The 24125-nt window shown below is 36.9% G+C and overlaps 2 protein-coding genes across 2 annotated transcripts in view; both read right to left on the reverse strand.

Annotated features, from left to right (window-relative positions):
- Positions 1–243: 243 nt before the first annotated feature.
- On the reverse strand, positions 244–9140 carry slc16a9b (solute carrier family 16 member 9b). The gene is made up of 6 exons (XM_067369772.1): positions 8918–9140; positions 8097–8316; positions 7456–7599; positions 6742–6837; positions 3046–3885; positions 244–1532 (listed from the first exon to the last, which is right to left on the reverse strand). Exons 2-6 carry the CDS (start codon positions 8299–8301, stop codon positions 1348–1350), a joined length of 1470 nt encoding a protein of 489 aa, XP_067225873.1. The 5' UTR covers positions 8302–8316; positions 8918–9140; the 3' UTR covers positions 244–1347.
- A 1196-nt stretch (positions 9141–10336) lies between these two features.
- The window catches only part of ccdc6b (coiled-coil domain containing 6b), a 29616-nt gene continuing 15827 nt past the window's right edge, over positions 10337–24125 (reverse strand). Inside the window, exons 7-9 of the mRNA XM_067369824.1 lie at positions 21312–21406; positions 15966–16087; positions 10337–13372 (exon numbers count right to left, since the gene is read on the reverse strand). Coding sequence (XP_067225925.1) covers positions 13202–13372; positions 15966–16087; positions 21312–21406 — 388 coding nt within the window. The 3' untranslated portion in view covers positions 10337–13201. The remainder of the gene's footprint in view (positions 13373–15965; positions 16088–21311; positions 21407–24125) is intronic.

Consider the following 24125-nt stretch of genomic DNA (forward strand, 5'->3'; position numbering starts at 1 on the left):
GTATCATCATTTTACAGCCTTTATCAGAACCTGCAGGTTAAACAAACACTGGTGACTGCATAAATAGACCTCTGATTGCATTCACTATGGTTACTGTAACCATGGAGATGGCAAGGCCACCTCACATCATGGCAGTCTAATGAAACCGAGTGCAAATCTTTACTGCAAGTCTGGCTTTGTTTGCATTTGCATAAACAGGCCATGACCAGTGTTGAAAAATTAGCCGTTTAAATAAGAAAACTGGCTAAAGTAAGCAACAATTATATCATCAATATTTTAATAATAAAAACCATAAAAATGCATTTAAAATAATAAAAGAAACATAAATAATAATGGCACTACAACTAAAGGTGCCATAACAAAAATGTTTTCTGTGATGGTTTTCTTTACAATACAAACAGTGGTGGAACAAATGTCCTTTTCTTTTCACTGTTCCTTCAATGTTAATATAATAAAAACATATTTCAAGTAAAAATGTCTTGCCGCAGTTGAAAAAAGGAAAGCAAACAGAAAGCATTACAAATACAAACATACACAGTCTATTGCAAAATGTGTAAAACAGTCAATAAGAACTGGTATTTCAAAAAAGTATACAAATAAAGAAATTAAAAGATAGCTAAAAAAAAAACCCTGACAGCATTTTCACAAATACATATTGCTTTATAGCAAGTGGTTTTAAATCAGCTACAGACTATAGTCTGTGTCACTAAGAAATACAACTTTTTTCAAGGCAAAAAAACAAAAAAAACAAAAAAAAGGTATAAACATAAAAGCACAATTAGTCTAGTGCTGCATGACTGTCTTCTGTGAACAGACACACAATTCAAATACAATAAATAAACCAACAACAATCAAAACTTTGGTACAGCACAAGACATTGATTATCACCCGTCCAAATACTGCAGAATGTTTTTCAGATTGTAGAATAGTTAACCAAATACAAAAATTATATTTGCAGTTTAGTGTAGTGTAAGTCTTGTAGGTCTATACATAAAAAACAATACAGTCATCTCATAAAACTTGAGATGGTTGAAATTTTTGTTTTTCTAAGATTGGTGACATATGGCACTGAAGACTCCCATCTCAATTTACTCAACTACCATCCATACAGTAAACAAATTTAAAAGAAAACCTATGTGTTCTGAATGCAGGACCAGAGCCTCTTAAAACAAGGCCACAAATAACCAGTCTAAGCACAGTCCTTTCATCATTTTCTAGAATTCTTCAGTGTATCATGCTGAGTAAAAACCTCCAGCTGACATGTTCAGAATATTGTACGCTTCAGCCTTTTGTAATTAGGGTGTGAGAATTCATCATCTGTACAGCAGTTAATCTTGTATTCACGCTTCAGGCCACCGTCGCCACTTTCTCATAATCATTTGTGTATTCTGTTTCTGGTGTATTGGTTTCTTCCTGGTTCTTGTTCCAACAGGACAAAGCAGATAGAAAAAGGCCAGCTCCTCCCAGCAGCACGAAGCTCCCACTGAAGTAGAACGCAAGGTCATAGGAGTGCATCCAGTCGTAAATCCAGCCTGGAGTGAGAAACAAATCAAACAGCAGAGTTACATACTGTATATCACTCCACAGGTAAACTTGCTGAAACTTTATACTCTCTCGAAATTTAGAACTTTGTCTTTTACATTCTAATTCAATTTCGGGATGCAGCATTATAATTTGAATTTATATATATATATATATATATATATATATATATATATATATATATATATATATATATATACAAATATCTTCCATGTTATAATATACATTTTACAAACTGAACATTTTACTACTGATTTCCGTTTCATGTTTATTTTTCTCTGCATGTTGGTTGCACCAAATGACTGTAATTTAAAAGACAAATGTTTTTCTAGTATTTCTAATATATATTTAATAAAAACGTTTTCAAGAATTTGATTCTGTTAATGAGGCTTTTTTTCCCCCTTCATTATGATTAGGACGGTTGTTCCACCCTAACATTTTTTTATTTATGCCTGCCAAAATTATTCACTGATGGCAAGATGGGCTTTTAATAAAACTTGGCTGTCTGTGCAGTGGAAATGTAAAAACATTTTTTTAAAAATGACTAGAGAAAACAAAGAAAATGGGCTGTAGAGTTCCCTTTTATAAATAACTTCAACATTCATAATGCACTTTTGATTTTGAAACCACTCCACTTTTGATCTGACCGTTCGTCGGCAGGGATACAAAAAATTGGAATTTCAATCTGTAGTTTTAACAAAGTACTGGAGCTGTCAAAAGTTCGCTGGATGACGCAAAATTTTGCACTCAAAAATGTCATGTGGTGTAACCATGAAGTTAAAAGCTATAACATATTTTCCTTACAATTTGAATTTAATTACTATTTTAAAATAAGTTATTAAATGATGCATTTTGCATCAATCGATGGACTGTTGGTGAGAAATAAACAGGCATTTCTAGGTGTAATAGGTAACAGAGAAAGGAGTACACATTGTTCATTTACATATACTGCTTACTAAGCTGGTTGAAAATCAGAGAACCTATCCTTTAATTCTGAAATTAAAGACATCTTCATTTTAGAAGAGTTGTATTGCTTATTTGAATTGCAACAGATCCTGACAAAAAAGGTATGTCACTGACCAACTTATAGAAACTATTTATTTATATATATATTTAATTAATTAACTTTCATTTTCATGTAGTATAGTGGAAAAACACATCATGTCCCAAAATGTTCTAATTTATGCCAAAGTCTTCTAAATAAATCTTTATCCCCAAGACATTCTAATTCAAAATCCTGTGGTTAATGTGACCAGTTGCCACTGATGAATTGAAAAGAAGCTATTTTTTCCCCCAAACTCTGGTCTGTACTAATTAATTTGCTAATTACTGAAGTGAATTTCCAATTCACATTCCCACTGATGAACTGAAAATTCTAATTTTTCCAACTTCCAGTCTGTACAAATTCATTTGTGAATGAAGTTCATTTTAAAGGCTTGCATTGCATCTGAGCCCTAATTTAACGCAACTAAAATCATGTCAACAGGTTAAAAAAAAAATTACCTGCGACAGGTGGTCCGAGCATTATACTAAATCCACCAAAGAACATCAAGATCCCATATGCCTCAGTCAGACGATCCATTCCCACAACCTTAGTGGTCATGTAGGGTATGACGGACCAGTTTCCGGAAAAAAAACCCAGCACCGCTGAGATGACCTGCAGCCCAGCATAGTTCTTGGTGACGGGGATTATGAGAAGAGCCACCCCCGAGCCCAGCAGGGTAAAGGCGTACAGAAAGATGCTGTTCATCCAGCGGATGTCGATCATGATGCCCAGCAGCAGCTTCCCCACTCCTGCAGCGATGGACATGATTGAGACCAGCGGGATGGTGCTGATGCCATTGATGAGACCCTCGCTCTGGGCCAAATCCTCCAGGAAGAGAAGAGGAGTGTACGCACCCAGGCAATACGCGAACAAAGACACACACATGGCCAAGAAGACCCTGTTCTGAAGCAGTTCCCTTGTCGAGTTCAAGTATTCGGTGTACTCCTTCTGTTTCTTCTTCATGAGCCGCACCAACGCCACATAACTCAGGAGGCTCTTCTTCTCGTACGGTGGAGGCTCTTTCGTCTCTGCTGTGATGAGAACGTTGACGGACTGATTTTTCTTGATGGGGTCCTCCATGTCAGGGGTCTTTTCCAGAACCTTCTCCTCGGCCTTCTCAGCGAGGGCTGCTCTCTGTTTCAGGTAGTAGGCCGGCAGGTGCAGTGGTCTCATGAGTCCAGCACAGGCGATGATGTTTAGTGCAAAACAGCCAATAAGCAAAAGGCAGCCGTCGAGTCCAAAGAGTGCAATGAACTCATTCTGCGCCGTAGCGTAGAGAAAACCTCCGATACTTGTACCTGGAAACATGGGAAGGTTAATGCATTCCTATTGGGTATTACCAGTATTGGGATTGAATTGTTTTACTTTTATAGGATATGAATGTTATTAGTACTATGGCTAATAAAACCGAAACTGTAATATGGCTTAGTGCGATTATCAAATCACAAAGGCTGCGATTTAATTAATCTATTTTAAAGGTGCCCTAGAATTAAAAATTACATTTATCTTGGCATAGTTGAATAACAAGAGTTCAGTACATGGAAATGACATACAGTGAGTCTCAAAGTCCATTGTTTCCTCCTCCTTATATAAATCTCATTTGTTTAAAAGACCTCCGAAGAACAGGAGAATCTCAACATAACACTGACTGTTACGTAACAGTCGGGGTGTACGCCCCCAATATTTGCATATGCCAGCCCATGTTCAAGCATTAGACAAGGGCAGGACGTCTGGATGTGCACAGCTGAATCATCAGAGTAGGTAAGCAAACAAGGACGACAGTGAAAAATGTCAGATGGAGCAATAATAACTGACATGATCCATAATATCATGATATTTTTAGTGATATTTGTAAATTGTCTTTCTAAATGTTTCGTTAGCATGTTGCTAATGTACTGTTAAATGTGGTTAAAGTTACCATCATTTATTACTGTATTTACGGAGACAAGAGCCGTCGCTATTTTCATTTTTAAACACTTGCAGTCTGTATAATGCATAAACTCATCTTCATTCTTTATAAATCTCTACAACAGTGTGTAATGTTAGCTTTAGCCACGGAGCATACTATCAAACTCATTCAGAATCAAATGTAAACATCCAAATGAATACCATACTTACACGATTAGACATGCTGCATGACGAACACTTTGTAAAGATCCATTTTGAGGGTTATATTAGCTGTGTGAACTTTGTTTATGCACTGTTTAAGGCAAGCGCGAGCTCCGTGGGCGGGGAGCGTGAGAATTTAAAGGGGCCGCAGCCTAAATCGGCTCATATTTAATGATGCCCCAAAATTCACATTAAAAAAATCTAGGGGGTACTTTGAGCTGAAACTTCACAGACACATTCAGGGTACACCTTAGACTTATATTACATCTTTTAAAAAGGCGTTGTACGACACCTTTAAAGTTTCCTAATTTTGTTTCGGAGATCTCCTACAATAGGTTCACATGCATACAAGGTCAAAAACATTTTCTCATAATATTCCCCTGACAGCAACATAGTGTTGGCCCAGATCCGGCCCATATCCGATCCACGTGTAATCCACATGTACCAGTTGTGGGCCGGATCTGGGCCGCATTATGTTGCTGTCTGGGTCACTGCATCATCACCTCTTTCCTCACAGTGTCTGAAACAGTTCGATAAAGGATTTAGTCTCTCTAAACTCCCCTTTCTGAGAGCCTACTCTGCTCTGATTGGTCAGATGGCCCAGTCTGTTATGATTGGTCTACCGCTTACAGCACATGAAGGAAACCAAACCCCCATTACCATATCTGAATTTCAGCTCTGGAGGATTCCTCAGCAATTGATACACAGTAATTAGAACAATAACAATTGTGAGTCCTCATTCTTTAGAAGTGCATGCAAAGTGGATTTGCTTTCGTATCGCAGAAAAAAGTGTCTTCTCGACATTCCAACAACACAAACCAAACTCTTCCAGGCCTCAGCTACAACTACAGTGTTTGAGGATGGGTCAAAGTAGATGTTGTTTGTGAGCAGCCAATGAAGCTAAGGCTGGCATTATGCAAATTTGTTACAAACCTCTTCAGGTTACATTTGTTACAAACCTCTAAGCAAGACTGAAATTACAGATGACAAGCAGTTCAGAATAGGTTCTTTCTTTTGGGAGACAATAACTCCATTTATTGTGCACTTTGTATCTACCAGTGTTTGCCTCAGATCAGAGCGTCTCAGTTCACAGTAATTGCTGCTCCACACAAACTCCACCTCTGCATCTGCTCTGAGCTTGGGTCACTTTAACATGCATTTGGGAATCTGATTTGACTGAGAGCCTTTTTCAGCCATGCGATATTCTACCAGAATCAGTACCATTTCACCGCTTGTATCACTACGCTTGCAGCATTTCTCACAGCGAGTGTCATGGCGGACAAGCAAACCCACTATAATTCTACAAATTCTACTGTTGTTGTGTCACAGAATGTAGTTTTAAGAGTTTTAGGAATGTAGTTATTTAAACCTCAATTATGCAACTTATATATAAACATAGTGCCTTTTTGTTTAAACGTTTTTGGAGATGTGAGATCCAGGCCATCATTGGCTGTTCAGTGCTCATGTACCCGCAGAGAACAGCTTTGCTGCTGGCTCTTATGTAGACAGTGTTTAAACATGAGGTATAATTTATTTTGGGTATGTCAAACGTACAATCTTTGGTATTATTAATCTATTACTTGTTCCAGAGCATATCGATTTGGCTAAGGGCAAAGTTAAGTTTCAACTGAAATCCTGTACTATACCTAGCGCTGCTTTTGTACTTTTGACTGAACTGTTTGCTTGTGTTGATTTCCTATTGTACAAACTTATTACTCTTTAATAATGGATAAAATTGTTTATTCATTTATTATTTTTCATTAAATAATATCTATTTGGTATTAAGAAAGGGTTTGTTAGTGATTGTGAATTCGACTTCAGTGAAAGTTACATTATTGCACCATTAGATGGCAGTAAAAACTGTCTTTAAGAGTGAGTCACTTTTAAAGTGAGTCATCCATTTAAAATAAATAAATATATGAACAAATAATTAAAATGTCAGTTTTGTAGATAAATTTATATTCATGCTTTTAGATCAATAGGTTTTCATATTTGTGAGAAACATAAATCAGTCAAGTGTGTCCGAACATTGATCATATATTTACCTGTTGTAACAATGCCGAGAGCAAGACCTCGTCTCTTGTCAAAATACTGGCAAGTGATGGTTACAGTAGCAGCATAAACAAGTCCACAGCCTAGTCCTGTATAATAAAAGTGTGAGGTTAATAATCTTAATTATAATCTTATAATCACATATAATAAAGGTATTTATTTATTTATAAGGATTTCCAAGAAAAGGGGGCTCTAAATACCCCTAAACTACAGAATAATTTATACATTTATAGATATAATAGATATTTGAAATAGGATTTTAAGGGATAGTTCACCCAAAAATGAAAATTCTGTCATGATTATTTCACTCTCAAGTTGTTCCAAACCTCTATGAATTTCTTTCTTCTGCTGAACACAAATGAAGATATTTTGAAGAATATGGGTAACCAAACAGTTGACTTCCATAGTTTTTTTTTTTTAATCTTCTTTTTTTTTGTGTTCAGTGCAAGAAAGAAATTCATACAGGTTTGGAACAATTTGATGAGAAAATTATGATACAACTTTCATTTTTGTGTCATACTATCCCCTATAAATATGGCAACTTTATAATGTTTTAGTACATTTTGAACATGTAGTATGAAAATAAGAGCATTTAATTGTAGCATTTTTTTTTTTTTTTTTTTTGATATTTCAGCATTATATCATCCATTAGCCCACATTCGGAGTGATCTTTGACCCAAGTTAACTCTGAAATGTGAAATACTTACCAACAACTATCCCATAGGAAAATATGAGAAACTGAACATTGGGTGCAAAAGCGCTAAGCATAAGCCCTCCGGAGACCATGACCCCGCTGAAGATGGTCACAGGTCTGGCCCCGAAGTTCACAACACAGGCACTGCAGATGGGACCTGTGCAAAAGGATGAAAACATCCTCTTATTAGAGAATGGGAAACTCAATAAAAATACAGTCAATAACTGCTTAAAATGATCTACTGTAAGCCGAGGCATTTAACTAGACAGATTTGACTTATGAAAACACAGGACATGACGTCAAATGGCCCACTGACACAAACAGAAAATCATTAGTCACAATTGTAGCCCTATTGATTTGACAAGCTACTCTTCATTTTTTATTGGTAAACAAGTTTCATAATGAAAAACAAGGTCAAAGCTTAAAACAAAAGCATGAGAAACTTTTCTTTCAATAATTGCTCAGTATTTATTGTTTGAAGTTGACCATATGGAGTTGGAAAGCATAGTTATTGTGGTTCATTATGTTTATGCTTATTGTCTACCGTGGTATATTTACCCGAAACAAAGGGAAAAAAATGCAGTGGAAAGTATATCTTTATGCAGAGTAGATTTATTAAGCATAAAGTTTCTCATATCAATGTTGAAATCTTACTAGCAATGAGTCCGACCCCAGACACGAGAGAGCCGACCCATGCTGTCATGCCTTTGCCATCCTGGAAGGTGTTCAGCCATTCCGGGTAAAGCACCCCCACGGACTGGGGCGAGCCGTAGGCCAGGAGCTGACCCATGAAAGAGGCAACCACAATGGCCCAACCCCATCCACCGTCCGGGGCTTGCTTAGTGTTCCGGGCGCTCATCTTTACAATGGGTTCCTGTGGTGAAAAAGAGTTAAAGGAATCGCCCAAAAATGAAAATTCTGTTATCTTTTAAAACACATACAAAGACTTTCTATAGAATGGACATGCTTTTATAGTGCTCAGTAATCAGTCCCCATTCACCTTAATTGTACGAAAAATATCAGCTTAGATATTCTGCAAACCTTTATTGTTATTATTAATTAATCTGATTTTATTCGTAGAGGAAAATATCTTGCATTTCAACTTCAACTTACAGTGACTTAAATAACAACACCTACGGCAGGATGTGCGGGATGCGCGTGAAAGCAGCGCAAGACTGCGGAGACGCGCACGGAGAGCGCACAGCTGCAACCGTGCGCGCTCCTGAACTCTACTCAAATACTTCTTGATTTGTTTTCAGCATATGCATTTTTTTTTTTTCACACAAATGTACAATTCAAACTATGTAATCAAAGTAAAAAAACATGAAAAGAACAATTAAAAACAACGACGTATAGCGTATGTTTCATTAAAAGCCAAATACCTGTTTGTGATGTGCAATATCCAATATATCACAGAATAATACAATTGAAAACATTATAACATCTCATTAAAGATAATGAACGTAATGTCTTACCCCAGCGACCGGGAAATGATGATGATTTCCGTGGTAAATTCAGTTCAGGATGTTGAACTGGCTCTCCACCGTTATGATTTTAAATGTCCTATCATATCATATGTCATAATGTGAGATGAGCTCTGTGATCTATATGAATGCTTGTGGATGTGTTGGGCTGCTCATCCCGGTCTGTCCTTCATCATTGTGCGGTGTGTTCTGCACGAGCTCCGGCTTTTGTTGCCAGGCGTGTAAACCGGTTTGAAGCTGTTCTCGCTGGTCCAGCTTCACATTTCGATGCTCTAACTTCCTTTTTTATTCAATGGCAATAAACACAGCCTGTCTGCAGTGTCAACCCAACATCGATAATTTCCCCTTAACACTTAATCGATTACTTTTCGCCACTGTTGAAATTATATATGTCATTATATATATTTACAGGAAGCATCCGCTGTGTGTGCACCGAATGTAGTATGGGGGGTTTCCTGTGCCATGGACAATGTATACAGACTGGGTTTATGGAATTAGCTTAATTTGATTGCTTTAATTTGAATTCTCTTACAGTAAATTCAATTGTAAACACATGCCACGTGCATCCTTATGTATGTGCGCTGCAGTTCCAGTCCGAACCGGTTGATGATGACAATACAGCAGTGACACGTGTTACCAGGATCATCTGCCTCCTTTGACATCTTAAAGGGACCATAGTCTATAGTTCAGTAGAATACTTTATAACACTACTTATAATGTGTCATAAAAAAAACAAAAAAAAAAACATTTTGTGTTATTGCATGCATGCATCTATCTAGGTGGTGATTTAGGTAATATAACTATTGTGACACAAGTACATTTTTCATATAGTTAGGAAAATGCATTTAAGGCGATGCAATGTCTGGCAAAATGCAAAGTTGGTGCAATGCAAGTGCAAACAGTATTGTTGCAGAGTTCAAGCTATTCGCATGCAGTTTCCAGCCATTTACTATCCATTTTTAGATCACATACATAAATATAAACTTTAAAATGCACATTTTGAATATTCCATCTTTATCAAATCAGGCTCTTGAGATTCTGCCAATGGGACTGACACTCATGCTAAATTTCTCACAGTATCAGACCAAGGTCTTTTGTACAGAGGGGAATGCACTGCAAAGATAAAGCCCAGTGCAACAGCTTGTGGGGGGGGGAAAAAAAGAAGAAAATCACAAGACCAAAAGCTGCCAGAAGGGTTTCCTCACAGTACTCCCTCAAAATATCTCAAATACCTTTAAGAAAACACTACCTCTTGAAGATGTTATAAGACCTGCAAATTAGGCCGAAACATTTACTAGGAAAAAATGTGTGATGTGTAACAATATCTGTTGGTAACCAATACAGTGAAGGTGTGTCAATTTTGCAATGCAATTCAACCAGCAGAACAATGTCAAAGCATTTATATTTAAGGCATTTAGCAAAAGCTTTTATCCAAACTGACTTAAAGGTGATATAGCTTCACACAGTAAAGAAATGATCCTTCAAATAATAGTTAAAAAGACAGTGTAGGAATTTGACATCTTCAGTTATAATCATCATCGTCGTTTTAATAACCAAAATAACCAATACATAATGTAGCAAGTTTTTACTTTACAAATGATGCAATGCAAACCAGAATTAGCATCTGTTGTGACAAACAAATCAGTGAACCACATATTAAGGCATTAATAGTCTGATGTGGGGATAAGCTAGAGCAATACCACAGTGAGTTAAGGCTCAAAGGTGTCCTGTCTGTTAAAGATAGCAGTAAAATGAGCAAACGTTACATTCATTCGTCAACAGTCTTAAAATAAAAGGTAGGTTGGGCTGGAAATGACAAACAAACAAACAAGACAAACATTGGTAAAACTGAAGTCAAACGAACAAAGTGTTCTTTTTCTATACAAAGATAAATATTTACAGTGACAACATTATGGAGGGAAAAAAAAAGGTAAACAAAAGAGAAACATTAAATATGTTCCTGGTTCTCCTGCTCAATCTAATGAATTGTGCTCTCAAAAACAACAAAACAAATGAAAATAAAGAATGAAAGACAAACTTTACAGACACACCCTGTTTTAAAGGTGAAAAGCGCTAACGTCATGCTGCAGTGAACACAAGTCATGTTTTTGTGGGAGGTTGTACACTTTCAGCATTCACCTGGCCACTAACTTGAAGGGTTAGTTCAAACAAAAATTCTGTCATTAATTATTCACCCTCATGTTTTTCCACACCTGTAAGACCTTTGTTCATCTTCAGAACACAAATTAAGATATTTTTGATGAAATCTGTGAGCTTTCTGGCCTCCGATAGACTGCAACAAGACATCATTAAAATAGTCCATGTGACTACAGAGGTTCAACCTTATTGTTATGAAGCAACGAGAAATCTTTTTTTGTGCACAAAACAAAAAACGACATTATTCAACAATTTCTTCTCTTCCAGAGCTTCCAGGTTCTACATCAGAATGCCGACTCCGTATTGGCCGATGCTGTTCATGTGAGCAGCACGACACGTGTGATGCTGACGCAGGAGCTGGCCAATAATGAGCCGGCGTTCGGCCGAAGAACACAGAAGCGCTGCACTGTTTTTACTATGTCAACAGCTTAGGAGACTGACAGGGAAGATAAGAAATTGTTGAATAAAGTTATTTTTATTAGTTTTTGCGCACAAAAAGTATTCTCGTCGCTTCATAACATTAAGGTTGAACCACTGTAGTCATGTTGACTATTTTAACTATATCTTTACTATCTTCCTAGACCTTAAAAGTGGTAATTATGTTGTAGTCTACTGGAGGCCAGAAAGCTCACAGATTTCATCAAAAATATCTTAATTTGTGTTCCGAAGAAGAACGAAGGTCTTACGGGTTTGGAACGACATGAGGGTGAGTAATTAATGACAGTATTTCTATTTTCAGGTGAACTAACCCTTTAACTACAACCAAACAAGAGTGCGTTTCCCAAAAGCATCGTTAGCCAGCTATGGTCACAAGTTCTGTTGAACGCTGTTGGTAACGATGGAACTTGCGACCATAGTTGGCTTTGGGAAAAGCACCTCAGGTTAGTACCAGGCAATGAATCATTGGTTTGACCTTTAGTAAATCTGCATGAAACACTTTTCAAAAAGGAATTTTACAAAAAGTCTATTTACAAATGCTTTAAATCACTTCCAAATTCAATTTTATACTCAGTATATTTTGAAGTAAGAAAACAAATATCACAGTGGTACCAGACACTGTTTAGCAGAAAAGAGTTGCAGGTGTGTTCGAAAAAAGAAACAAGACAAACTCTACACAAACACACACACTAGTCTTTTCTAATCTAATCATTTCATGTTTCAAGTGTCTTGCTGAAATATAAAAAAGCTTTTAGAAACTATCAGGAGGATTAAAGTCTGGCTGATGCCAACAACGCATTACATCTGCAGCAGCCACAAAACACCAAGTCATCTACCGCAGAATGTTCTCATACAAACACAGCTAAAAGTCAATTACTGTTCAGGTCAGAAAAAAATGCAATAAAACACATTTTGCATAAAGCAAATGAAGCCTATTTTAAGGCTATATTTAGTCCTCAGAAGTTTCATTTTCTTTATGCATTTTTTTTTTCTTTCTGATTTTGAGATGAAATATTACCTGGACATTTCTTTGTGAGATTCATCACTAATGCTAATTATTTTCAGCACGATTAACATATTTTGTGGTCTTGCTTTCCAAATATGTTTATGAAGCAACTATCAAATGTATATTGCTGTAAAAACAGGATGATTTTTTTTTTTTTGATCACTTTCTGAGACACTTTTTATGAATTATTTAACTGAGAATTCAAAAGCAACATTTGGGCCAAAGTTTCATCAATAAAAGGCCATTAAGCTGCTTTGACCATGATTCCATCTGGAGTACTGAACCTACCTACTGAACATACTTGTAGCTTTCTGGAATGTCCTACTTTTCTACTCTGGTTGACACTTTTAAAGTGTCTGAACAAAATAATAAACTATGAAAAACATAAGACCACATCATTTCCTCAATAGTATTTTTTGTCCATCTATGACCAAGCAATTTCTAAGAGACTGCTATGGCCGTAGATCGCTTGACATAAACAGATGTCAAAGCACTAAGTACTTGCTAAAACTGTGCTATACACTGAAGAGATGTTCAACACAAAATTATGAACACAAGACAAATTTATGGTTTCAGTGAGAGACAGTGAAAATAAAGATTTTTTTAAGCCTTTGGCTTGAAGGATGTTACAGTGAAGCAGCTCTGTTTGGAGTCCTCTGCGATGGCGCATTGATCTATGGCTGCAAGGACTGCTGTTGCTGCAGTTGAGCTGCCTGGGATGATGTTGGGTGTCCGGTGGGTGGAGGGGGAGGTGGTGGCTGCACGCCAGCATGCGTGTTGGGGGAAGGTGGAGGCGTGGGCCGCTTGAATTTGTCTGGACTGTTGCTTCTTCTTGGGGAGGGTCTCTGTGGGCGGAGAAAGGACAATGATTACACTAAATCATGTTTAACTTGATGTTTAACTTGTCATGGGATGTTAGAGCAGCTGAAGATTCACATCAGCCCTATATAGCTCAAGCAAAATCGAAGAACAAACTGCCGTGACTTCCTTTTGAACAAAATCAGGACAAAATTAAGTATGTTTGGAGTTTGTTTCTGGAGTTCAAAACAGTATGCCAAAGAGAAATTTCTGATTAAGTTCGCTCAGGCTGGTAAACACCTTCAAACATCCCATTTGTCATGTACCCTTTAAAGCAATCTATTGTATAAAGTGCTATACAAATAAGTATAATGTGACTTGACTGGAGTGCTGAATTGCAGGGTATCTGCAGGATTTTTAAAATCAAACTTCAGGCTTAAGAACTTTTTAAAGACCTGCACAAATAAAATTAATAACATATGGGCCAATAGAGCAAGATCTATGGTATCCAAAGCATAAAATGACCTTAAAAACCATATTTTAAACAAATGTACAGCTGTTAAAAAGGCAGATTTTTCAAAAAAATTTAAAATAGTTTTACAAAATGATAAACTTCACATTTGAGCTTTTAAACTATTTTTAAGAAAATGGAAATCAATGAGATTGAGCGGACATCTCATTGAAAAACTCCAAAAAGAATTCATTGTTTTGTGTGTGCATTATAAGTGAACCTCAAAAGCATAAACATTACATAAAAACATCATGATCCTTTTGACACATGGCTGTGATGAGCTACCACTATTTTGTGTACAGGTCATGTAGCAAAACAGTCATTTAAGTCGGATTGGCTTAGAGTGGAACAGGCTAGGTTTTGAAATTGAATCCAAATGATCTTTAACACATAATAAATGACATTACAACAAGATAAAATAAAGACTAGGCTCACATGGAAACTGTACTGAATAAACTGTCCTGTGACTTGTATATAATACAGGGTATATAAGTCAAGATTTTTTTTTAAAGACCTGCGAAAATAAAATGAATACCTTATGTCCATACTAAAAAACCCCATTCGATCTTAAAATAAAATCATATAGATCAGATTTTTTATTATTATTATTATTATTTAAAACAAGCTGGGGTACACATTCAACAAGGAATGTTAGCAAAACAGGGCAACTGCTAATTTAAAATACTAGAGCTTGCATGATACTGAATAAATTGTGAATCACAATTTAAAAAAAAAAAAAAATGGAGCTCACAATTGTCCCATGATCCTGAAGACAACTAAACAAAATAAAAATTTACTAGGCTTCTGACAAAATGTTAATTGCTGCTGCCCATTTAAAATATATATTAAATTCATTTGAATTATTTTTTAATTTTTTTTTTAAATCGGTCTGAATGAATGATTCAATGACTCACTCATAAAGACTTCACTTGTTTGACGACTGAATGAATGAATCTCATGAACGATTAATCAATTGACAAATACAGTTAAGTCTCTACTGGTGTAATTGATGTAACTGATCCAATCTTTTTTTAAACTAATGCAGATTTGAATGTTCCACTTTGCTCGTACATATCAAAGGTTTAATAGAAATAGCCATATCATTGTCATTAAGGAATAAAATTGCATGGGTATTTGAATAAAAAAAAAAGCAATCTTTTAATGATTAATTGTGGAGCTCCATTATAAACGTATTGAAATTGGTGTATGTACCTATATACAAAATAAATCTGAATATTGACCAATATTTGATTTTGCTGATATCAACGTTTTTATAGATTATTGTGCCAAACATGTTAAAAAAAAGTTATTTCCTTAGTGTGATGGCCCAGAGAGAGAGGCTTCACATTTTGACAAATCAGGCTGCATTTGCAAATAGTAAGCACATACTGTAGGTAGGTCAAGGGCCATGTCAGCAGCTAAGGCTATGGATTACTTGCACAACTACTTCCACGTTCTACTTATTACAACTCTGCAGTTTCCGGTAACAGTGTTCGGTGCACCTACATACATGAGAATGCAGATTATTACTTTGTCTTATGGCTTTTTCTCTGCGTTAACACGAATTATCTTGAACCTGCTGAAATGTTCCTATGAATATATTTCCTTTTGCAACTGTGCATTCTGAATAAAAAAAATAAATATATTTCCCTACTATCCAGTGCTCATCTTCTCATTAACAGTGTTTTTCTCTTACTGATCATATTTCATATCTGTTGACATTTTTAAATTAATTTGACTGATAAAAAGGATAATTGTTTATGTTGATGCTCTTATTTCAGTCTTTTTAAATAGTTGAATGAATAAATGAATGCACTATAAATTTAACAATGTTAAATGTTTTATTAATCTTAAACAGTAATGCTTTTACTTGAATTAAAAGCAGAGCAGTCTAACATGATATGTTTAAGAGAAAGGGGAAATGAAAGAGTCTGAATGTCCTAAACAACATCTGGTGTACACCATTTGATCATATAATTTTGAAATGGATGAAAGATTTTAGGATGGATTTCTATGCTGATGACAAAATTGAAAATGTAAGACACTAGCAGACACATAAAAACTTTGGGCTTAACAGGAAGGGGAAAAAACCCAGACAGCCATGATGGTGCAGAACAGAAGGAACTCACTGCAATCCCGTGCGAGGCTCCTACGTGGACATGCAGGCCGGGTGTGTTGTAGTAGGACATGCCAGCTCTGGTCAGTGTAGTTGGTGGGGTGAAGCCCACTGTGTGACCCGCATATGACAACCCTGCAAAACAAAAACATAATGGGGACGTAATGTCTTTTTACATGAGACAAGTTAACTAAAAGTGAACATGAGTGAAAGTTTTGCTATTTTAATTAGCCAGATCTGAAACAAATCAAAAACAAAACAAAACAAAAAACAAAACAAAAACAACAACAGACCAGGAACAGGAACAGACCAAAATTTCTCACAGTTACAAAGTACAAACCCGATTCCAAAAAAGTTGGGACACTGTACAAATTGTGCATAAAAAAGAAATGCAATCATTTACAAATCTCATAAACTTATATTTTATTCACAATAGAATATAGATAACATATCAAATGTTGAAAGTGAGACATTTTGAAATGTCTTGCCAAATATTGGCTCATTTTGGATTTCATGAGAGCTACATATTCCAAAAAAGTCGGGACAGGTAGCAATAAGAGGAGGGAAAAGTTAAATGTACATATAAGGAACAGCTGGAGGACCAATTTGCAACTTATTAGGTCAATTGGCAACATGATTGGGTATAAAAAGAGCCTCTCAGAATGGCAGTGTCTCTCAGAAGTCAAGATGAGCAGAGGATCACCAATTCCCCCAATGCTGCGGCAAAATATAGTGGAGCAATATCAGAAAGGAGTTTCTCAGAGAAAAATTGCAAAGAGTTTGAAGTTATCATCATCTACAGTGCATAATATCACCCAAAGATTCAGAGAATCTGGAACAATCTCTGTGCGTAAGGGTCAAGGCCGGAAAACCATACTGGAGGCCCGTGATCTTCAGGCCCTTAGACGGCAATGCATCACATACAGGAATGCTACTGTAATGGAAATCACAACATGTGCTCAGGAATACTTCCAGAAAACTAGGGATGTCCAGATCCGATCACGTGATCGGAAATCGGGCCCGATCATGTGGTTTCACACTCGATCGGAATCGGACATTACCTCCCGATCAGGACTCGGATATATATGTATTAGGGGTGCAACGGTTCTCGGTTAAAAAAAAAAAAAAAAAAAAAAAAAAAATCGAACCATACAGTTCTCCACTTACGGACCGCACTTGCACTGCGATCCATCTCGAATGACGACGCATCTATTGGTATGGTTTGTTTAAAATAGCAACGTGGAAAACAGACAGAGTTCAGATAATGTATGTTTCAGTCGATGGATGCACAAAACGTTACAACAACGATAATCAGAAAGCGTGGACAAAAGTCACTCTTTGTAAACTGTTAACTTCAAGTGCCGTCTGCTGTAATGTCATTTACGTCGTCATCACCCGGGTGTTGATAGCGCGCGAGCGCAGGTGAGACCTGAACAGCACACGTTGCTGTCTGTGTTTAAACTAAACTCATTTAAGCCTTGCTGATTTAAACCTTAAAGAACAAGACGCGAAAGAGAACTCGCACGCGCTGCGAGAAGATTTGTGTGCGCTCATCCGAAGCGTGCACACACTTATTCCAGTCAGCGCGCAAATACTGAGTTCTCTTTCAAGTCTTGCAGTTCGGCGGACAAATTCATACAAAAATTATGTCAACATGCCCGTCCTAGCGAGTATCCTAGCAAACATAGTCAGTTATGTCTTAAGTGAACGTATATTAGTCGAGAAAGACAGCGCATGTGGAACAGTATATGTACTGGATCGTGCATGTCTTAAAGGGAAAACAACTATTCCTGCTGCCTGTATTTAATGTTAAATCAAACAACAAATAAAGAAATCACTCACTGCTCTTGACTGAATAGTTTTTGTAACTTCAATAATGATTAATCTTTATTTATTTTATACAGTAAAGATAATATGCAGTGATATTTTATATTTGATTACTATTTGAAAACTGTTAGATACCTGAAAAACCTGAAAAGCACTGTTCCTGGATCTGTTTTTTTGCTCTTCTTTATTCTTTTTTATGTAGGCTATTAAGGCCCAATCCCAATTCTACCCCTTACCCTTTCCCCTTCCCATTTGTTTCGCGCGTTCACGTGAAGGGGTAGGGGTGTCCCAATTCTCATTTGGTTGGAGGGGAAGGGGTAGGGGGAAGGGCCAGGTAGCCCTTCAAACAAAGATTTTTTGGGACCACACTTCAGACGAAGGGGTATGATAAATTTCCAACATGGTCGACCAAGCGAGCAGAGAGACCCATAAATGTAAGTATTTTTTTTTACGGTAAACAGTATTTTAGTAATAAATAATCACTTGTTTTATGTTGCCTTTAATCTTGTGTTCATGTATAAGGTTATGTTCTCCGAAAAAAGATTTGTTAAAATCGCCATGAAAACAGTTCGCTAATGTTTTTTACTTTATGATAGTTCCACAACATATTTTTTTATATTTTATTGAAACCCGCGTTGATTTGACAACATAAATTCAAATCCGGTGGCAGCTAACTTGTCTTTTTGCCGAATGCCTGATTAATGTATTGTTTTGTTGTGGTTACGTCCATAAATACGTGTACGTTACATGATATAAACAAAAAGTGCATTCAGTTTGCATGCTTATTCATCAGTATTGTATGTTCTGTATCAACCAGGGACTCCTGAGGAAACACGCAGGCTCGTCTCCTTTGACTTATGCGAAGAACTGAAGACAAATGCAAAAAAAATAGCTGTCGGTGGCAACAGAGATCACTACAGCTATCAATGGCATCTTAAAAGGCCAATTCACACCGCACCAACAAACAATTTTTTAGCGTGACCCTTTTTATTAACGAGACCCATAAGCATATACAACCATGTAGCTAAACAAGCCAAAACTAATTATTAAAAACGAAACTGAAGGTAAACCTGCGTTGCTCTCATAGTGGTTAACGTTACCTCTCTCTTTTGGTGAAGTGGAGCAGCTGCACTATGGACTATTGTACCTTTTGTATATTTTATTTTTTTTTAACAGTATTTTTTAAACTGAACAAGCTGCGATGTCAGGTTTCCACTGCTTTGTTGTGTGTGTGTGTGAGGCGCGGGCGCGATCAAACAGCTGTCTTTGCAGGGGACTTGCCTCATCGTCATGGCAACGGTTCGTGGCCAGGTCAGATTACGTGAGTTTGTTGCCGTCTGTTGGAAAACTGTTCACACCGCACAGACATTCCACGACCTGACAAACGCCAATTAAACATGTTCAGTCGGGTGAAAACCGACTCCGACTGACGCCAACAGGGGTATCACACCGATCCAACAAACACCAACAGATGAGTGTTGTAGGTGCGGTGTGAATTGGCCTTTAGAAGTGTGTGATAAACATCGGCGCATCTATGACGTAGGAGCTAGCGACGACTTATGATGACGTGTAACTGTCTAGTAGTGTTGTCCCATTTCTTAGGGGAATATTTTCAGCCCTACCCCTTGACACTCTGTTTCAAGGGGCAAGGGGAAGGAGTAGGCGTAGGGGGAGGGGGAAGGGGTATAAAATAGAATTGGGATTGGGCCTAAGTATCGGATCGGGACTCGGTATCGGCAGATACTCAAAATCAAATGACTCGGACTCGGACTCAAGGGCAAAAAAACGTGATCGGGACATCCCTACAGAAAACATTGTCGGTGAACACAATCCACCGTGCCATTCGCCGTTGCTGGCTAAAACTCTATAGGTCAAAAAAGAAGCCATATCTAAACATGATCCAGAAGCGCAGGCGTTTTCTCTGGGCCAAGGCTCATTTAAAATGGACTGTGGCAAAGTGGAAAACTGTTCTGTGGTCAGACGAATCAAACTTTGAAGTTCTTTTTGGAAAACTGGGAAGCCATGTCATCCGGACTAAAGAGGACAAGGACAACCTAAGTTGTTATCAGCGCTCAGTTCAGAAGCCTGCATCTCTTATGGTATGGGGTTGCATGAGTGCGTGTGGCATGGGCAGCTTACACATCTGGAAAGGCACCATCAATGCTGAAAGGTATATCCAAGTTTTAGAACAACATATGCTCCCATCCAGACGACGTCTCTTTCAGGGAAGACCTTGCATTTTCCAACATGACAATGCCAGACCACATACTGTAACAATTACAACATCATGGCTGCGTAGGAGGAGGATCCGGGTACTGAAATGGCCAGCCTGCAGTCCAGATTTTTCACCCACAGAAAACATTTGCCGCATCATAAAGAGGAAGATGTGAGAAAGAAGACCCAAGACAGTTGAGCAACTAGAAGTCTGTATTAGACAAGAATGGGATAACAATCCTATTCCTAATCTTGAGCAACTTGTCTCCTCAGTCCCCAGACGTTTGCAGACTGTTAAAAAAGGAGAGGGGATGCCACACAGTGGTAAACATGGCCTTGTCCCAACTTTTTTGAGATGTGTTGATGCCATGAAATTTAAAATCAACTTATTTTTCCCTTAAAATTATACATTTTCTCAGTTTAAACATTTGATATGTCATCTATGTTGTATTCTGAATAAAATATTGAAATTTGAAACTTCCACATCATTGCATTCTGTTTTTATTCACAATTTGTACAGTCTCACAACTTGAACAACTTGAACTTTGGAATCGGGTTTGTACTTTTACCATACTTTAACAATGTTTTTTTGTATGTTTAGTGCTCGACAGACCCAACCCTCATTTTCTTTCATTATGTTGAAAAGTACAGCCAGGTATCATTCAAAAATTCACCTTTTGTGTTCCACAGAAGAAAGGAAGTCATACAGGTTTGGAATGACATGAGATAATGATGATGAATGATTTCCCTTTCAATCTCTCTGAAAATCTTCAGTGAACTCAATGCAATGCATTTCTATTGGCTTATCCATGAAGGATACATGCTTTGATTTCAGGCAAATAAATTTTGCCTATCGTATTGAATAATCTTTGTGATGGTAACACCCCTAATGTGCAGTACACTTTGTGTTAAAATAGCAAACCTCTAATAACTATTTGCATGTGGATTTGTGGTTGAGTATCTGAATGTTCTGTTCTGACAAGGAATGTTGGCCAGACCTGCTCCTGAAGGCAGGTGTGGAATGAATCTGACTACAATCATACAAGTCAGAATCAGTTTATGAAGGAATTAAAAATTGTGTGTTTCTGGAATGAACAAACTAATAACCAGAACCAGAAAATAGTTTAATTCTCTCATTATCTTTGTGTAAGGAAAAGGAAAACAGATGTACTGTTTTTATTACTATTAAAAAAAAAATATATCATAATAGAGACTGTGATATACATATTCAAAGACAACTTTCAATAGCAGATTACAATGATCTAGATGAATTATGAAAGTTGCATAAAGAACATGTTTTTAAGTAAACACGATGTACCTGGTGAAATGGGTCTGCTGGAAGACGGGCTGTAGGGAATGGGGCTGGATACGGTACGGGGACGTAGGCCTTGAGCGGACATCTCATTGAAGTACCTGCATAACAATAGGTGGAGGTTAAAATGTTCATAGAATGAAATTAACTGGTAAAATAAGTGAGGCAGTATGTGTTACATAAGGGTGTGTGATACTGGCAAAAAATGACCTCTCAATATCTTCTGTTGATTACGGTAATTAGAAAATATTTTGATGAGTTTGTTTTTGTGTGCGTTTTTCTGTGACAGATGACTCCCAAAAAGGGCTGTGCCGCCAAACACATTGTAAACACATTTTGTATGTGAATGCTGTTTTAAGTGAATATAATGACATGAAGCACAAAACTTTGTTTACAAAAGAAATAATAGGTTCGTAATTAAATGTTACATCACAATCATGGAAATATTTAGATTAATTGGGCATAAATTTAAACCATTTGTTGCCACTTTGTATTCTGCTTTGCGATCTGGTCACAGTTTTTTTTTTGTTGTTTTTCCCCCCGATGAATTTAACAATACTCCATGCGTTATTCCACTGGAATCTCTTTTCCCAAATTTTCACTCACAACCGTTTTCGCAGGTGACTATAAACCTTTCTTTCTAGGGCTGAACAATTTTGGAAAATAATCTAATTGCGATTTTATCGTATTTTTTTTTTTTTTTTTTTTTTTTACCAATATTGCGATTATAAGTACTTTTTAATATAATTACACATTGAAAAATTAAATGAAAACAATCGCATGTTAAGATTTTTAAATATATAAACCAATATAATAACTAAAATAAAACATAAAAGCTAGTAAATAATAAAGAGGAACAAAAAAACATATTACAAGCAATAAACAGAGTCCTTTCAGTATTTGAGAGTATTTGAACGTTCCCCATTCATGAGCTGTGAGTGATTTCTCTTTCTCAGCTTTACTCTTGTTTGATTATTACTAATGACATCATAGACAGCGGGAGATCTAATAAGCTGCATTCAAACTAATGCACAGATCTCTTTTGAAATATAAGCTGTGGTTTGTCCTGTCCGTTTAATCCCTTAGGACATATCTGACTGTGATACATTAATTTCGACACTGAATCGCACACAGCCACATGCACGAGCGCTCTTCATAAAGCGCACGTCAGCACTTGAAATTGAAAGCAGCCTTCTGTCAGTGAGTTTCATATGCCTTCAGAGCATTTTTTAACGAAAGTGCCAGCGGGTGAGATCGCACACTGCAAAGCATAACATCAAGCAAAACGCATGTTTTTCACAGCACGTGATCTGTGCAATGAAGCCCGCAAATGTCCTTGTAATTTGCTTCAACCTTTCCAAACTTTATGAAAGATTGTTTTATGGAAGGTTCGAGTGTGTGAATTGGATGCAAACAGAACACAGGTGTTTCTAAAACACGCAGCATCATTGCGCATCTGTGGTTAAAAACTAAGCTCAAAACCTATTCCGAAATTCTCAGAATCGATCCAGAATCGTTGGAGAGAAAATCTCTTCTCCCACCCCTATTGTATAGTATGACCAACACAATATTAGATAGATTAAACAAACTGTTCTTTTCTGTAGGCTAGGCCTATAGCTATGTGTAGCATGCCATGTTGATGCTCCCTCTGCAGACTGCTTTACTCTCACGTCACGTGACCAGAGTGTAATTTGCAGCTTATGTAGTAAAAAAAATAAAAATAATTTTTTTTTTTTTTAAACTTTTAAAAAAGTTTTATCATATTGTGATATTATCTCAAATGCATTTAACTGTCCAGCCCCATTTCTTTTTTGTTTACTTTTAATTAGGTCTACTATATTCACATCCTTTACTGTGGTAAAGTAGAAAAAGCTGTAGGACAGATTCCTTTTTTACTTGCACATCAATTTCTTTTTAACAGTTTGTGCTTGTTATTAGAGTGGTTATTTGTATAACACATTTCACACAAGCTGGTAATTTAGTTTTGCTTTTACTGGCGGCGTAACATCAAATATAGCCTAAATGTCTTGCACCTGCAGAAGATAAAATCTGCTCTTCAGACCTTTTTGTCAGGACATGTCTGTTTTGCCTCTGTGTTTTTGATCTGTTTTTCTGTTCAGTTTATATCTGAGAGGCCGTTTACATGACACCGGTTTCAACTAAAAATGGAAAACTTTATATGTTTTGGCCATTCATTTACATGACAACAGCGTTTTGGTGGTCTGAAAAAGCAAACTTTTGAAAACAGGTTTCAAAGTGCAAATTTTTGAAAATGGTCTCTGAGTAAACAAAAACGCAAACCTGTGAAAACGATGACATCATGCACATGGGCATTACATGCACAGTCTATAGCAGCACTTCTCAAAGTCCGGACTCCGGTCCGGATCCGGACCCGGAGGGAATTCAATCCGGACCTGCCTCAATTTCGTATTTCAACAGCAGTAATTGTGTTAAGGGATTAAAAGTCTGGATTTCTTACTTTGATAAACGCATGCCAGAATCATTTGTTTAGTGTTTTATGTCTTTTTGGAGACGGTCAGAAATTAAAGCGAAGGCGAGATATTTAAAGTTTTCCTCGATGATTCAGTTGCCATGACATCCAGTGAGTGTAATTGGGCGCAAGTAGCGCAAAGCGACACTTCACTGCAGCAAGCGTTTGAATGGGTGTGGAGCAGTGGTTCTCAACCTGCGGCCCGTCACGAATGTAAATGCGGCTCGCGATATGCCGATCACAATTAAAAATAATAATAATAATAGCATACAATTTATTTTTGTTTTAAAATTTAAATTAAAGTGAATTAAATAAATATAAATGAGCTA

This window comes from Chanodichthys erythropterus, chromosome 19 (assembly GCF_024489055.1).
Source record: "Chanodichthys erythropterus isolate Z2021 chromosome 19, ASM2448905v1, whole genome shotgun sequence".
NCBI lineage: Eukaryota > Metazoa > Chordata > Actinopteri > Cypriniformes > Xenocyprididae > Chanodichthys > Chanodichthys erythropterus.